General features: G+C 43.5%; 1 protein-coding gene across 3 annotated transcripts in view; it reads left to right on the top strand.

Annotated features, from left to right (window-relative positions):
- DCBLD2 (discoidin, CUB and LCCL domain containing 2) overlaps positions 1-17,566 on the top strand; it is a 91,011-nt gene extending 73,445 nt beyond the window's left edge. For all 3 annotated transcript variants that reach the window (XM_056559299.1, XM_056559302.1, XM_056559301.1), the window contains exons 12-15: positions 1,032-1,125; positions 2,753-2,802; positions 3,622-3,747; positions 9,801-17,566. In XM_056559299.1, the coding sequence (XP_056415274.1) occupies positions 1,032-1,125; positions 2,753-2,802; positions 3,622-3,747; positions 9,801-10,228 (698 nt within the window). In that variant the 3' untranslated portion in view covers positions 10,229-17,566. The remainder of the gene's footprint in view (positions 1-1,031; positions 1,126-2,752; positions 2,803-3,621; positions 3,748-9,800) is intronic.
- Positions 17,567-17,924: the final 358 nt, after the last annotated feature.

Below are 17,924 nucleotides of genomic sequence, written 5' to 3'. Positions count from 1 at the left end.
TAAAGGGAGAGATTCAGCATTGTCTTTAGATCTTTTTTTTTTTTTGCCTACACTGGGCCCTTGTGCTTAGGCGCATGTACGACATTTCATTTCATTGCAGTTTTTTTTGTTTATTCAATTTCAGTTTTTACTTTGCAATGGTAAGGAATAGAGATGAGCGAACTTACAGTAAATTCGATTCGTCACGAACTTCTCGGTTCGGCAGTTGATGACTTTTCCTGCATAAATTAGTTCAGCTTTCCGGTGCTCCGGTGGGCTGGAAAAGGTGGATACAGTCCTAGGAGACTCTTTCCTAGGACTGTATCCACCTTTTCCAGCCCACCGGAGCACCTGAAAGCTGAACTAATTTACGCAGGATAAGTAATCAACTGCCGAGCCGAGAAGTTCGTGACGAATCGAATTTACTGTAAGTTCGCTCATCTCTAGTAAGGAATTTCGCAAAGCCCCTCAAAACAACGCAAATCTACACCAGACCTGGCTTACATAAAGAGTGCTTTCAAAAAGAACTTTTAGTGCAAAAAGTTGCAGAGGAGAGGAGGAGTCATGCAAAATTTATTTTCTGCTTATGTGTGCCACATTTATCAACCCCCGCCCCCGATTCCCCCCCTCCCCCGCCCACGATAGTATGATACATTTTTCACACGTATGCAAAACTGAAGGTCACCTAATGACTTGGAGACTAACTTTCAAAAGACAACAATGATAATTTAGTGTAGCTGCTACTCTGAGAGATACAGCATAACATTTTACCAAAAAATAGTGACTATGCCTAGCTAGAAATGGTGGTTCCAGATACCATTTTACTACTAATACAGGGGTTAAGAGCGATTACGTCCGTGTTATCCTTGTCCCGTATTTTCCAGACGAGTCCTAGTCCGCCGCAGTTGAGTTTTGCAGAGTGCGGTGTGAAATTTTGTTGCTTTTGTTACACCAGTGACCGGGGAAGAGGTTACTCCTTCCAACACCTACACAAGAATTTGGTCTGTGATTAGCGTGTAAGCTGCTCTGTTCTTGTTTTTAATGGATTACAGATGTACCCTTGGCAGCCATCCTGGTCCCTGCGTTAGTCATGGTCTGCACCAGCATCGTAGTGCTGCTTGTTTGCGCCTGGCACTGGAGAAACAGGTTGGTCAGATCTTTACACTGTATATCTATGAAGTGTTAAAAGTTGTGTGGTGTTTTTGGTCATAAACTTGTATAATGGATAGAAAAGATTGCACAACTGCCTGAACAGACATTTCCTCCTTGTGAAACATGATGGAGCGATGTTATCACCACATAGTAAGCCTTATGTAATCTGGGTCAAGGTCGTTCTGTTTCCTTTCATCAGAAAACTAGTTATCTGGAATGACACAATCGTGGACCTGAGGAAGGGGCCTGAATGGCCTGGAAATGCGTACTGTTTTTAACTATGTTTTTATTAGCTACATTGGATCCATTATTCCCAGGAGGAGTTAGTGTTTTGGGGGGAGGTTACTACTACACAATCGTGCAAGAGGAAGACAGTAGAATGATTCCGAACTATTATAAAGATTAGTTTACTTTTTAATTCCTGTTGCTTGTATAGTGCCAGCATCTTCCTGGGCGCTGTATAAAGATTGCCTTCACATATGTAGGGATTGTAATCTAGTCACTTACCTCACATATTAGGAGAACTGGTTAAAATTGTCCCTATCAGTATGTTTTTAGGGTGCAGTAGAAGACCCACACAAACATGGGGAGAAACTCCATACAAATGTTGTCCTTGGGTGGATTTTAACCCAGGATCATAGTTCTGCCCCACAGTCAGCTCTATATTTATTTTTGCATCTGTAATGCCATTGTTTCCCAACCAAGGTGCCTCCGGCTGTTGCAAGACTACAACTTACAGACTGTCTGCATGCTGGGAGTTCTATTTTTATGAACGCTGGAGGCACCTTGGTTGAGAAACTCTGTATTATGCAGATATAGAAGTTGAGAAATGGTCAGTCTTCAATATCCAGAGGGAAGTAAACCAAAATCACTCTGTCACGGTCCGGTCAGACAGCATTAAAGGCTGATTTCTTTAAAAAGAAAAAAAAAGGTTGTGTGTGGTATTGCAGTTCAGTTCTATTTATGTGAATGGAGAAAAGTTGTAATACCCAACACAACCTGAGGACAGGTGTAGTGCTGTTTTTAGAAGAAGTTGGCTCGGATTTTCTGTTCCAGGATAACCCCTTTAGCAGTGTGGTCTCCTAAGACTTACACCATCTCCTGTGACTGCAGGAAGTGCCCTGACATGGTCCTTGCTGAGAGTAAAGTGTTGTAGTTCACACTCCTAAGGGTGCTAGAGACGGCCCATTTGTCAATTTATTCAATAATTAGCATTCGGAGTTCAAATAAATATGGCTGATTGCGGGCCAAATGAAGTACGTAGAAACAAAAAGAACAGCTCTGAGGGAATGGTGCAAGTACATTTTTTTTTAGAAAAGGTACAAAGACAAGTCATGAAAAAAAGGTATGATTCATAGAGCGCAAGATTGTAACTTAGAATTGTTTCACGCTACCTGTTAGAAAGCTGCGTGCAATGGAAGCACGGTTACCATCTGCTATACCAGCGCCATCTGCTGGAGAAAAGAAGCTAGTGTAGAACCTGCTGTATATTACATAGTACCAATACCACTCAAGGACAGCACACTAGATTTCAGAAACACTTTAAAATATTAGAACACTAAATAATCTTCATCAAATCATAGTGATCTAATCATGATTCTGGTTTGTCTTTTCCCATCAGAAAGAAGAAAACAGAAGGTACTTATGACTTGCCATACTGGGACCGTGCAGGTAAAGTAACAAGATAAGTGTAGATATGGGTCATAATGTAACCATGTGCTTAGCGTTTAGCTCCCTTTGAAGTGAAATAGAGTTGAGCTGCATATAATCTGGCACGACCACTACACAATGTACAGAGCTAAGGCTTGAGGCTCCGTACACTGTGTGCACATCCGGGTGCCGTGGCTCACGCAAAAGTCTCAGGAGTGCCAAGTGCCAGCACGCCACCAACCAGCTTGAGAATAGGCCTTCAGGGTCTATTCACACATACAGTATCCTATGCAGATTTAATGCACAGGATTTGAAGCTGCAGATTTGATTCTGTGTTCAGTCATTTAGTTTACACTGAAATCTGCAGCTTCAAATCCTGTGCATCAAATATGTGAATGACACTGTACTTGTGAATACACCTTCAGGATAGGGTCACACGCAGCACATACGCAGTGAATTTGCTGCTGCGTTAAATCTGCTGGGCAGCAGAAAATACAATGCGCTATGAGCAAACACACAGGACTACGCCTGCTGCAGCCCTGTGTGTGTGCAGTAAGGTTTAAAGGTGGTCCTGCTCTTCAGTCACATGGGTGCACTGGGCCAGCCTCCAAACCTTACTGCACACACAGGGCTGCGGCGGGGATGTCCTGTGTGTTTGCTCATAACGCATCCACAGTGTATTTCACTCTGCCTGGCAGATTTCATGTATTTCATTTCATGTGTGAACATAACCCTTAATCAGTTTTGCCTTGAAAACTGATATTTCCATAAATTCTTCATGTAAATGTTTTATAGTTCTGGGTGATTATATTCATATAACGTTGACGTCATGTCCTGCAGGCTGGTGGAAAGGGATGAAGCAGTTCCTACCCGCCAAATCGGCAGAACACGAGGAGACACCTGTGAGATATAGCAGCTGTGAAGTCAACCGCCTGAGGCCAAGGGAGATGACCGCCATGTCAGCAGGTAGTGCCTTCTGCTGGGTGCAGTAGTCTTTTTAGCTATAGACTCAGCAGGTTTCTAAACATGGAACATTTCATTTGGTATTATGTGACATTTATATGCAGATTGATAGAAAAACATTTGCATGGGGATAAAGACTAATTGTGGTAAATATACACTGCTCATAAAAATAAAGGGAACACTTAAACAACACAATGTAACTCCAAGTCAATGACACTTCTGTGAAATCACACTGTCCACTCAGGAAGCAACACTGATTGACAATCAATTTCACATGCTGTTGTTCAAATGGAACAGACAACAGGTGGAAATTATAGGCAATTAGCAAGACACCCCCAATAAAGGAGTGGTTCTGCAGGTGGTAACCACTGACCACTTCTCAGTTCCTATGCTTCCTGGCTGATGTTTTGGCCACTTTTGAATGCTGGCGGTGCTTTCACTCTAGTGGTAGCATGAGACGGAGTCTACAACCCACACAAGTGGCTCAGATAGTGCCGCTCATCCAGGATGGCACATCAATGCGAGCTGTGGCAAGAAGGTTTGCTGTGTCTGTCAACGTAGTGTCCAGAGCATGGAGGCGCAACCAGGAGACAGGCAAGTACATCAGGAGATGTGGAGGAGGCCGTAGGAGGGCAACAACCCAGCAGCAGGACCACTATCTCCGCCTTTGTGCAAGGAGGAGCACTGCCAGAGCCCTGCAAAATGCCACAAATGTGCATGTGTCCACTCAAACGGTCAGAAACAGACTCCATGAGGGTGGTATGAGGGCCTGACATCCACAGATGGAGGTTGTGCATACAGACCAACACTGTGCAGGACGTTTGGCATTTGCCAGAGAACACAAGATTGGCAAATTCACCACTGGCGCCCTGTGCTCTTCACAGATGAAAGCAGGGTCACACTTAGCACATGTGACAGAGTCTGGAGACGCCGTGCAGAACGTTCTGCTGCCTGCAACTTCCTCCAGCATGACCAGTTTGGCAGTGGGTCAGTAATGGTGTGGAGTGGCATTTCTTTTTGGGGCCGCACAGCTCTCCATGTGCTTGCCAGAGGTAGCCTGACTGCCATTAGGTACCGAGATGAGATCCTCAGACCCCTTGTGAGACCATATGCTGGTGCGGTTGGTCCTGGGTTCCTCCTAATGCAAGACAATGCTAGACCTCATGTGGCTGGAGTGTGTCAGCAGTTCCTGCAAGAGGAAGGCATTGATGCTATGGACTGGTCCACCTGTTCCCCAGACCTGAATCCGATTGAGCACATCTGGGACATCATGTCTCGCTCCATCCACCAATGCCACGTTGCACCACAGACTGTCCAGGAGTTGGCCGATGCTTTAGTCCAGGTCTGGGAGGACATCCCTCAGGATACCATCTGCCACCTCATCAGGAACATGCCCAGGTGTTGTAGGGAGGTCATACAGGCACGTGGAGGCCACACACACTACTGAGCCTCATTTTGTCTTGTTTTAAGGACATTACATCAAAGTTATATCAGCCTGTAGTGTGATTTTCCACTTTGATTTTGACTGTGACTCCATATCCAGACTTACATGGGTTGATAAATTTGATTTCCATTGATAATTTTTGTGGGATTTTGTTGTCAGCACATTCAACTATGTAAAGTATTTCATGAGATTAGTTCATTCATTCAGATCTAGGATGTGATATCTTAGAGTTCCCTTTATTTTTTTTGGGGGGGGGGGGAGGTTTGGAGCCATGTTATGGAGATTGCTTGGTGTCCCAATCTTAAGTGATCAGACTCTTATTCCCCTGTGGTTAAGGGATACATTTTAAAAAAAAAATGCTGTAGTCACTCTTTGTCCTGGCCATCAAATCCCAATCTGGTACTATCTCATACCTGACGCCCACTATTCTGGACACGTTCAGACAATACTATACATCACTGTACAATCTGCCCAAGCCGAATGACACTACCTCTTCGGCCGCGGACAAGCCTGTCCTCTCGCAGTTCATCTGACACCGGTCTCCCTACCTTGCCCCCGGAGGCTGTTCTGGCAATGGAGGAGCCTTTCTCTCTGCTTGAGCTAACTGACGCTATAAAAGCGATGCCGTCGGGCAAAAGTCCTGGCCTGGACAGCTACACCTCTAAGTTTTACAAAACTCTTCAGACTGAAGTGGCTCCTCCTTTGCTTGCGGCATTCAATAGCATTTCCGCCTCCTCTCTCCCCCCCCCCCCCCTCTCTTTCTTGAAGGCGTATAGAACAGTCATACCTAAAGACGGTAAAGACCCGATGCTATGTCCCAGCTATAGGCCCATCTCCAAGCCCATCTCCCTCCTTAATTCGGATGCTAAATTGTTTGCAAAGCTGATAGCTAATAGACTTGCCCCTTACATGAGATCCCTTGTTCACCCGGATCAGGTGGGATTCATCCAGGATAGAGAGGCGAGAGACAACACCCTCCGCACCTTCTCTGTAATTCACCAGGCCCGTATGTGACAAAACTCCCCTCTTCCTACTGTCCCTGGATGCAGAGAAGGCCTACAACCGGGTGGACTGGGATTTCATGTTGGCTTCCCTGTTACAGATTGGATTGGGAACTGTCATGCACTCTAGAATAATGGCACTCTACTCCCACCCGCAGGCGCAGATTAGGCTAAATGGTCGTCTGTCGGAGTCATTTAGTGTTCGCAATGGCACGAGGCAGGGTTGCCCCCTAGCTCCCTTGATATATGTACTCTGCATGGAACACTTGTTGGTAGACATCCGCAACAACCCTGACATTAGGGGGCTGATTACTGCCTCGGGCCACTGTAAATGCGCGGCGTTCCCAGACGACCTCCTGCTATACCTCTCCTCCCCTCACCACATTTCCTTCCTTGCTCTTGACCGTCAAACGTTTCTCTGCCCTCAGTAACTATAAACTTAACGCGTCAAAATGTGAAGCCCTGAATATTACCCTTCCCCCACATATAGCACGTATACTTCAATCCTCATACCCATTCAAGTGGCAACCCACCTCTATCAAATACCTAGGGATTATGGTTCCCTCCAACCCGCTAGATTTATATCGACTTAACTTTCCCCCGATCCTACAACTAATAAGACATGACCTGTCAAGATGGGAGAGGAAAGATTTTTCTTGGCTAGGTAGAATAGATATTCATAAAATGAATATCCTTCCGCGTCTTCTCTACCTTTTCTCCTGTCTCCCCATCCTACTCCCCCGCACCTTCTTTAAGGAACTTACGTCCCTGCAATCGGACTTCATATGGGCTCACAAACACTCCAGGTTGGCGAGACATGTCCTGATACGACGGAAAAGAGATGGAGGTCTGGCATTGCCTGACTACCAATCCTATTATCTGGCATCGGTCCTGACTCGCATCCTGGACTGTTTCCATCATTCACAAGACAAACAATGGGTTAATCTTGAGAGCCATTGGTTGGGCTGCGATATATGGACCTTCCTTTGGAGCTCCTCGGCCTCTTCTAAAATTGCAAGAATTCAGGACCTGCCCCCGATCCTCTCCTCCATCCACCGCAATAAAATCTTATATGTCCCGAATGGCATTGTTTGATCAAGATGGCCCGCTTACCCCTTTATTCCATAATCGAGCCTTCCCTCCTGCGATGCACCAAAGCCCCTTCCTCGCTTTTAGTAAACACTCATATACTACATTCCTGCCCCTCCTAACACACTCAGGCTTGAGACCGTTATCTGAAATTATGGGTGGACTTCCTCTCTCCCCGTCCCTACAGTTCCAATATTCTCAGCTGACACACTTTCACAATACCTCCAGCCAATCTTTGCGCCTACATAGGCCACTCTCTACTTTCGAAAAGCTCTGTGTCAACGTCGCCGATACCCCACACTGTAAGTGTGCTCTACCCCTTGCTTTTAAAGATACATCGGTCTAAACCCCTGCCCTTCAAAGTGGGTTGGGAGAGAGACAGGTCACCTGATTTCTGATGCGGATTGGTCGGCCGCCCTTACCAGATGCCATGGCACCTCTATCTCCTACAAAGCACAGGAGGTTAACTACAAGCTGCTCACGAGGTGGTACAGGGTGCCAGCTCTGTTGGCGACAATGTAACCAAATGTCTCTGATGCTTGCTGGAGGTGCCATTCTGATAGGGGAACGATGGCGCACATTTGGCTCACGTGTCCCTCTCTGACGACCTATTGGTCTAAGGTCCTAGATATAATTAAACGTATCACCTCTGTGTGTCTCCAGCGTTCCCCAGAAATACTCTTACTTTCTATTATACCAACATCGATCCCTAAAAATACGGCACACTTGATACTATTCCTGCTCTTGGCAGCCAGGACTGTGATACCGAGGATCTGGAAATCGCCGAATCCTCCGTCTGTTTCAGCCTGACTCCAAGAGACCGCTAGGCTGCACAGGATGGAGGAATTGGCGGATTCACGCAGACAATTGTCTAAATACCAACTGATCTGGTCCCCCTGGGTAACATATACGTCCTCCTCTGACTATGGGACGCTACACTTAGATAACTAGTTCCCTTCTCTCCGACCCCTCTTTGTGACCCCTCACGTGACATTACTGACGTCCTAACAGTCCGATTCACAGACTACCTGACTCATGTGACCCGGAGGCGTTGGGGGTCCTGGTTGTCTTGTACTAAGAGTTTGGTACATTTTTCTTCTCCTGGTTCCTTCTCTTGCTCTTCTCTCTCACTCTTCCCCGGCTCCTTCTCATCCCCACTTCCCCTCTACTTATATACTCAGTTATATATAGCCTGAGGAGTCCTCATACCTCTACAGCTCATATTAGTACTCTTGGCTACTTTGCACCACACTCCATATCACTTGATCTGTTGTCCTTTACTACACGTTAGTTGGTCACAACTTCATGTAGTTGCTGTAACACGCTGAGCCCGTTTATGGACAGAACTGTATTTGCTTAGAGTGTACTTGTCTCTTACCTGATTATTGATGACTTATGCAATTGTTACTGTTCTTCTTGGTAGAGATGAGCGAACTTACAGTAAATTCGATTCGTCACGAACTTCTCGGCTCGGCGGTTGCTGACTTTTCCTGCATAAATTAGTTCAGCTTTCAGGTGCTCCCGTGGGCTGGAAAAGGTGGATACAGTCCTAGGAGACTCTTTCTTAGGACTGTATCCACCTTTTCCAGCCCACCGGAGCACCGGAAAGCTGAACTAATTTATGCAGGAAAAGTCAGCAACCGCCAAGCTGAGAAGTTCGTGACTAATCGAATTTACTGTAAGTTCGCTCATCTCTACTTCTTGGTTCTTCTTTTATTGTATGTTGGAAAATTCTATAAAACATTTTATTATGAAAAAAAAAAGTGCTGGAATACCCCTTTATAATGAACCTGCATATATATTAGAACAGAGTTTCCCAACCAGTGTGCCTCCAGCTGTTGCTAAGCTACAACTTCCAGCATGCCTGGGCAGCCAAAGGCTGGGTAATGGTCTGAGTGCGTTTCTTTAGGACAAGTGGAGAAAGAAGCATGTGACTGATCACTTCTTTCTGTGGGCATGACTGAGAGAGTCCCATAGGCTCACACTGAAAGTCCATCTGTCACACGGCACAGGAGAGGACGCACTTAGCACACTCTTCCTCAAGCTTGTTCTAGCGATTGCTCAGGGAAAATACAGAGCAATATCAAGGTATAAAACTAAAAAATAATAATAATAATAATAATAATAATAAGAAAGGCAGGGGGTGGTTTATCATGATTGGGGCAGTGAACTGGGGGGATTACAACAATTAACAAGATCATGAGAGGTACTCTTTAAGCTTTACCTATCAGAGTAGTTGCATTCAACTTGTGACCCTTGCTAAATTTTGCAAACTTTTATTGATTAATTTGTTTTGCAATAGTAGTCATTGGCAATCTCATCCCAACACGCTTCATCACACTAGTCTTATGGACATGGGCATGTTGATGTTGCATTGGAAGAAGATTGTAAAATAATGTACCATCAGTGTTTTAATATAGGATAAACCTTACATTGCAAATATCCCAATATTATTCTCACTATGTGCACCAGATGATAAATGTTCTTTTAATAATAAGGAATTTTCTGCTTTATCCATACAGAGTATGCTCAGCCCCTAGTTGGGGGAGCAGTTGGCACCTTGCATCAGAGATCAACCTTCAAACCCGAAGAAGGTAAAGAAGGTGGCTATGCCGATCTGGACTCCTACAACTCCCCAGACACGGACATCTACCATGCCTACGCAGAACCACTGCCAACCAATGGGCCAGAGTATGCCACGCCCATCATCATGGATATGTCGGCGCATCCTGCCGGAACAATGTGCTTGCCTTCCTCATCTACATTTAAAGGGACGGCAAGCCAGGCCCCTGTACTAGTAGGGGCTTACAACAAACTTGTGTCTAGGACAGACAGTTCGTCTGCACAGGTACTATATGACACACCAAAAGTAACGCCGGGTACGTGTGCGGTGGAAGAGACGGTTTATCAAGTGCCACAGCCAACAGCAAGCAAAGATGTTCCTCCTTAAGTGTCGGTGAAGAAGCATAGACTTCCTTATGTATTCAGTTGAACAAAATGGCTTTATTTTCTATAAGCACGCTGCAGTGTGTGTCCATGAGTCAGTAGATTGTAGTCACGAAGGATCCGAATCAAAAGTTCTTCAAGCCACTGTTCACAAGCTATATACCGAAACACAAAACTACTTTTTTAACCAAAACACCCGTACGAATATGCAATATCACTGGGGGAGGGTGCTGTATACAGAAGACTCTATCGACGTGTCACGCTGGCTCCTGATTGGTTCACAGAGCATTTCCCAGAACAGGGGCCGGGGCTTGTAAGTGGTTTCATTTTATAAAGTGTTTCTGGTGCTGATTCCCACTCAAAACTTACTATGTTATTTAATGTTAGTTTACGCTGTCCAGTTATATTTTTGTCGCAGGATCTGAAGTTCTGCGGTTGACATGCCGATATTTATTTACTGCCTGTTTATCCTACTGAGCTCTGCTTAGGACCGTGCCCGCCCTCCTGTGTGTGTCATCCCCGATACAAAAAATGCTGTGATGGATATAGATGTGTGTGTATGTATGTGTATGTATCAGTGGTCTGTAATGGATGTTCAGGCCATTTTGGTATATGAAAAATGAAATATATGAGAGAGTTTTGACATGCCGTGTAGCAGTTGTCTTCAGTAGGGGCTGGTATCAGTTGCTGTGTATGTTACTGTATGTGATTTTTATAATGGACACTTGCAAATCTCTTCAATTATATAGGGAACTTGTGGACTGGAGGTTGAAATCTTAGTGAATGTCCATCATATAATATATATATATAATTTAAAAATAGTATAGACAAAGGGCCCTCTGCACCAGTGTATACTATTTTTAATATCATTTGTCTGTGGTGGTCAGGTAGGGTCCACGCTTATACACATGGTCAGCATACTCCATAGTACCGGGGGAACCCCTTAAACTATAATATTCTCATTATATCATTTTTATTTTTAATATATATATATATATTAACGTGAACCTGTCATGTTGAGATACAGCCCAATCTGCATGCATCCTGTTATAGAGCAGAAGGAGTTGAGCAGATTGATATATATTGCAGTGGTCTCCAAACTATGAACCAACAGCTAGAGGTGTGACTGGTTCACTTTTAAACACCATAGCTGTATGCTTAAATATTGACTATAAACGGATTTATTCTTTAATGGCCTATGGCTTTCAAACTGTCCAAAGGATAGGGGATAAGATGTCTGATTGCGGGGGTCCCGTCGCTGGGACATTAGCGTTTTCCCTGGGGTCCCAGCGGCGGGACCCACTCAATAGGGGATAAGATACCTAGCAATGGTGTACGCCTTTTAAAGTTATTTGGCACAGAATGTGAGACCTAAATACAAGAATATATGGACACAAGTTGACCACAGTTTGATGGTTTAAGCAGAAGTTTGCCCATCTTTTGTTTGCTACAATCAGTTCTTGAACTACTTGAGGGGATTTGGGGCCCTATTTGTATATAGTCTTTACAGTCAATGGAGAATTTCCTGTGGGGAAATTAAAGTGTTATTCTGTTTGTTTGGATGCAAGAGGGGAACATTCTCATGTTTTATGCTACAGGCAAATGTGATATTGATTTTAATATGTGCGCCCCTATAGAACCAGAATTTACCCTAACACCTCCTGACATTCAGCCCATCTATAGCATTGGTGGACACTTATTCTCTCTACCACTTGTACCTTTGGTACCACATTTATTCACAGCTATGACATTACATCAATAGTATTCCAAAAAAGCAACTCTCCTCTGCCACATGTTTGTGGATTCCTCCTACGTAGCCTAGTGGTCGTCACGACCTAATGGCTTTTACTGTACTGGCAGATTAATCTCTTAAAACAAATAAAGGTGGCAAGTTAGATCCATTTTGAAAGTAAGAGACAAAAAGCAGCAATCTGATTGGTATTGCACTAGATGTTGTGGATCTCCCATTTCTGTTCAGTGCTGACAAGATTTGATCTAATGTCTAAAGCCAAAAAGTTTTTAAATGCAATTTTTTTTATTCTTGCTCTGTACTTATTATGGAGATTTTTTTTTTCCCCATAGGTCTTCATAAAAAATTTGGTGTAGTTTATCTTTTTGAACAGGACAGAAGTGTGCAACAGAGGATCCTTTGTAATCCTCCATTAGAGGATCTGCCTGATGCTCTCGTATCCAAATTTGACATAAAGACCAATGATATATATATAATATTATAGTTTATCCTTTTTGTTCAAAATTAAGAACAAGTGACTCATTTGTGGCCAAGAATGTCCAAAAAGGTGCAAGGGGACCTGATTATTTAGGATACTTACTTGAATAAAATTCAATTTGGTTGACTAAAACGATATCCATTCGCCTCAGGCATGCTGTGATTTTCTTCACACCAGATCTTTTGCTTGAATAACTTCCTTGTATCCCAGTATTTGCTCACCTCATCCAAATACGGTTCAGTGTTAAATCCTATTCACACACTGTAGATGCAAAGTATGTGGATTTTTATTTTTTAACATCCCTAAATCCATCTACTGCGGATTTCTCGCACATGTATTGTAAAGTTTTCACCCCTACTGAATGAATGCAAAATCTGAATGTGGGATTACAGTACATACTTGCAAACCAGGCCTAAAAGTTTGCAGTTAATACTTACCGTATTTTTCGCCGTATAAGACGCACTTTTTCTTCCCCAAAACTGGGGGTAAAAAGTCGGTACGTCTTATACGGCGAATACACCCCTATCGCGGTGGTCCCTGCGGCCATGTGACCCATGTGACGTGTGACCCTACCCTTAAACTAGATTGGCAGAAGTATGAGATGGGGAGGGAAAAACGGCTTGGCAGCACCCGTACTTATCACAGAGGACGGTGTTTATGAGAAGTCTTGCATACAACGATATGAAAAAGTATTAATGTAAAACAGGATCGCAGGTACAATGTATATATGATTATGATAATATATGATGTCTAAGTTCATTCACTGGCTCCTTGTATCTAGATTATCCCATGTAAACAATGGTGCAGTTATTGTCAGTACGTATTCAGCGAATTTTCTTGTTCTTGCAGTCACAATACCTGCAGATTTTCATGCGTGGGAGACTCCTCACACTACTGCAGTTTTTTAACCAGGGTGTCCCCAGCTGTTGCAAAACTACAACTCTCAGCATGCCCAGATAGCCGTTGGGAAACACTGCACTACTGTCATGGTTTCTGTTTTTAAAGGGGCATGACCGGTAGGGTGCTGATGGGTCCTATTTAATGGGCAGGGTTACCTTTGAGGTTTCCAGTGGCCAAAAATGGTGCTGCAAATGAGTGGTACCCGAACAAATGGAACACAGAGCCTTATAGAAAATCTGCTCTTGGGCACCAAGTTAAAGGGGTACTCCACCCCTAGACATCTTATCCCCTATCCAAAGGATAGGGGATAAGATGTCTGATCGCGGAGTCCCGCCGCTGGTGACCCCCGCATTCTACCATGCGGCACCCACCTGTAACGGCTTCTGGAACCGCTACTGCTGTGTATTTGCTGCTGAATATTTTCCTACCCACTGAATTCAACGGGTAGCAAAAAACGCAGCTGATTTTACTACCCATTGACTTCAATAGGTAGAAAAAATACGCAGCAGCAAAATAAGTCACATGTGACCTTATCCTAAGAGGCATTATTGATAGAAGCAATCTGGTTGCTATGGGCAACTACACCGCTCTTCCTCAACACAGGTTTTAATAATTCTTCCCACTCTCCGTCTGCCACAATTAGTGAATAATCCCTTAGGGTAGAGTCACACAAGACTCATACCCAGGGTATTTCATGCTGCATGAAAATTGCCGGGCAGCAGAAAATACACTGCGGATGCGCTATGAGCAGACACAGGGCTTCCTGGCCGCAGCCCTGTGTGTGCAGTAAGGTTTGAAGGCGGCCTCACATGTCAGTCATGTTGAAGCACTGGGCCAGCCTCCAAACTTTACTGCACATACAGGGCTGCGGTGTGTCTGCTCAGCGCATCCTCAGCATACTTTCCGCTGTCCGGCGGATTTCACACAGCGTGAAAAACACTGCGTATGTGCTGTGTGTGACCCAACCTTAATGTGACGCACATATTTAAAGCATTCATAAGTGTTTTGGGAATGGAATTTTCTCTTATAAACCTCAGATCTGTCTGTCTTGTGCTTCATACCAAATTATAATTTAAAGTGGAATATGGAATGGGAACATTTTTGTAGGGTTGAAAATTGAGTTTTTAACATAAATAATCTAGAAAGTCCTCAGTACATTATATGGAGCGTATGATGGAAGTACGGTGGTGAGATAATACTTGAAATACTTTGTCAGTAGTATAAATATTATAGTGAGGGGTTAAAAGCCTCGAATGAAATATTAAACCTGGCTGCATGTACAGGATACTAGGCACATTACATTGGGAAATGCTTTTACGGGATGTCCTAGCAGCCTTGCTGTTTGCATCATAAATATTGCAGATGTGAATATGAAGCATGGCCGACTTCACGCAACCCTTCATGATTCGCAGATCGCTTCTGTAAAGAGGAGCGGAGATGAGAAGCCTGAGATTTCTGGATGTGTTATACAAGACCAAACTAATGTACGCTGCATTTTGTTATTGTGGTATTGTATGTGATTTTACTTTTGGACATGCTAAAGACACTGGGCAGAGCATTAATCCCTGATGGTTTTAGGCTGTTCTAATGTCCATCAAACGCATTTCTTCAGTATTGAATGTCTCTGTCATTTGTAAAAACGTAATGTATTTCCCAGACATGTAAAAAGTGTAGATTGCATCAGATTTCACTCCTTATACCCCGTGATAATTAGTAATAGCCGGGTAAAGTGCAGCACAGTAGATATTGGGAGCCCTAAAAAAAATAACTGAAGAATTTGGGAAAAGGTGCGGTTTACATTTTTGTTTTCCCCCTTAAAGCTGCTTGAAGTTTTTTTTAGTTTTTTTAGTACAAAGATAAAGTTGGGTATGAAATTGTTCCTTTTTTTGTAATGATAAAAGTTTAGAACATGTATTTAAAGGGGTATTCCAGGAAAAATCCTTTCAATAGTTGCTGAAGTTGAGTTGTTGTTTTCTGTCTGGCAACAGTGCTCTCTGCTGACATCTCTGCTTGTCTCGGGAACTGCACAGAGTAGAAGAGATTTGCTATGGGGATTTGCTTCTAAACTGGGTGGTTCCCGAGACAGGTGTCATCAGAGAGCACTTAGACAGAACAACTGCACTTCAGCAGCTCATAAGTACTGAAAGGATTAAGGTTTTGTAATAGAAGTAATTTACAAATCTGTTTAATCTGCTTTCTGGAGCCAGTTGATATGTATAAAAAAAAGTTTTTTCCTGGAATACCCCTTTAAACTGTCTAAGATTTAGACTTTCATGAAAGACCTCTGAGAATCTTTGTAAGTTCCCCAGTTTCACCTAAAAACAAGCAAATCCTGGAATCCAATTCTGATACTGAGAATGCAATTTTTAAAGAGCCATATATATTTCTGTCTCTAGGGGCGCTGCAGGGAAAATGTTTGTTTTATTGCTCAATCTTGTTGGTATTACAGTAGGTCATAGTAGTCTAGCTAACTAGTAATTTTTCCCCCACCTCTCAGTATAATGGTGAGACTAACAACTAGCAATGAAATTATTTCAATTTGTAAAACTGCTCCACTTTTTTTTTTTCGGGTAAAATTGACGGAAATGTAACATTTGTGCACGGCAGCACTCTTCACTCCCTGGCCGATCTGACTCTGTTTTATTCAATAGACTAATGCAGTGAATGAGTCTGATAGGATTAAAATCCAGGGAGAGAAGCATGACACTGCCACGCTTCACCCTGCTATTACTTACAATCACAGAGGGTCTCAGGACTGAGACTATAGTGCAATTAAAACTTGAAGAAGCTACAGTGCTGCGTGAGTTCCAAGACCGCTTTTTAGATCTAGATCAGTCAGGGTGGCAGGAGTCTGACCGCACTGATTTCATTGATGGCCAGAGGTCCTTATTATGCCTTGGTAACTGATTAAATGGGTACTCCACCCCTAGACATCTTATCCACTATCCAAAGGATAGGGGATAAGATGTCTGATCGCGGGGGACCCCCCGCAATATAGCATGCGGCACCAACCTGTTTCTGCTCCGGAAGTGCTGGAGGGTCTGGATCCCGACCACAGGAACAGAAGTTCGGGCCGTCACGGCTGTCACGCCCCCTCCCATAGACTTGCATTGAGGGGACGGGGCGTGACGTCACAGGGAGGCGGAGTCGTGATGTCATTAACTTCCGTGGTGGGGACCCAGACCCTCCAGTGCTTCCGGAGCAGAAACAGGTGGGTGCCGCATGCTATATTGCGGGGTTCCCCCCCGATCAGACATCTTATCCCCTATCCTTTGGATAGGGGATAAGATGTCTAGGGGTGGAGTACCCCTTTAACTGTTTCCACCCCCATCAATCAGATGTCAATCTAAAGATGGTCTGTATAATAATCCATAGACTTCACTAAAAGGACCTAATTCATCATTTGGGCAATGGGTTGGCATGTAGCAATATCATTGATTTAAATTTGGGCATGGAGATGAAAATCCAAATGAATGGCATGTGGTACCCAAACCCCTACACACAGCAGGAAGGTGGTGTACAATTCAGCACCGGTGACGAATACAACCCCCCCCCCCCCCCCCACCACCTTAGCAATGGTAATAATCACCAAGGTGTCTTGGAACTTGATAAGGAAATAGAAAGGAAGGACTTATACTTCTCCTCCCTGCTTGATCCACTTCTGACTGGCTAAAAAAAACTGCACGTGTGTGTTTACAGCCGTAATCTTGTTTTTCAGAAGCTGAAATGCTTTGATCTGTCCTTTGCTATAATACTATAGCGTTGGTTATCTACTAGTGAGCGCCAATGAGCACTGACCAATGTACTGCAATGTAAACTAGGAAAATGTGGTTCTGGATTTCTGTCCGGGGTTCAGCCATCTCAATGTGGTAATAAACTACACGATACTGCTGGTGTTGAATGTGAACGGAATTAGATTTCATTGACTTATTCAGGTACTGAATCGATTAGAAGCATTCACTGTAATAACTTTTATAATGGCTACGAAATGTTTTTAGTGTTTTTTTGTATTTATCTGCTTAGAATCGGCACATAAATGGACACAACTTCTAGTTTCCTATAAATCCACAGTGCTCTGAATGTAATGTTTGAAATCGGCATGTACTGTAGGCACATTGTATCTGTATATGTTGTTAGACTGTAGATTGTATAAAAGAAGAAAGTTTTATGTCTTTTGAAGAAAAAAAAATTGTACATAAAAGAATTTTGTGAGACTTGTGTTTTTTTTCTTGTTTTTATTTTATTTTATTTTTTTTGGGGTGGGGGATGAAGGTTTAAGTGTGGGTCTGCAGTATAATTGTATTCTAAATTAATCTACATGAAAGGTTGAGTTAGTAAATATATTTCTGTACTATCTTCCATTGATCCTGTTTTCTACATGGAAACACCCATTCAAGATACAAATAGTTGGTTGTAAACGGGGCCGTCCAGGAATGGAAAAGCAGCTTTTTTGTTTTTCAAATCAGCACCACTCTTGTCCATAGGTTGTGGGGTATTGCAACTTTGTCCCATGAACTTCAATAGAACTGAGGTGTAATTCAACACATAACCTGAGAACAGACGTGCTACTGT

The sequence above is a fragment of the Hyla sarda genome, chromosome 2 (genome assembly GCF_029499605.1).
Source record: "Hyla sarda isolate aHylSar1 chromosome 2, aHylSar1.hap1, whole genome shotgun sequence".
NCBI lineage: Eukaryota > Metazoa > Chordata > Amphibia > Anura > Hylidae > Hyla > Hyla sarda.
The sequence above is the reverse complement of the archived record's forward strand: the minus strand, read 5'-3'. Positions and strand labels throughout refer to the sequence as shown.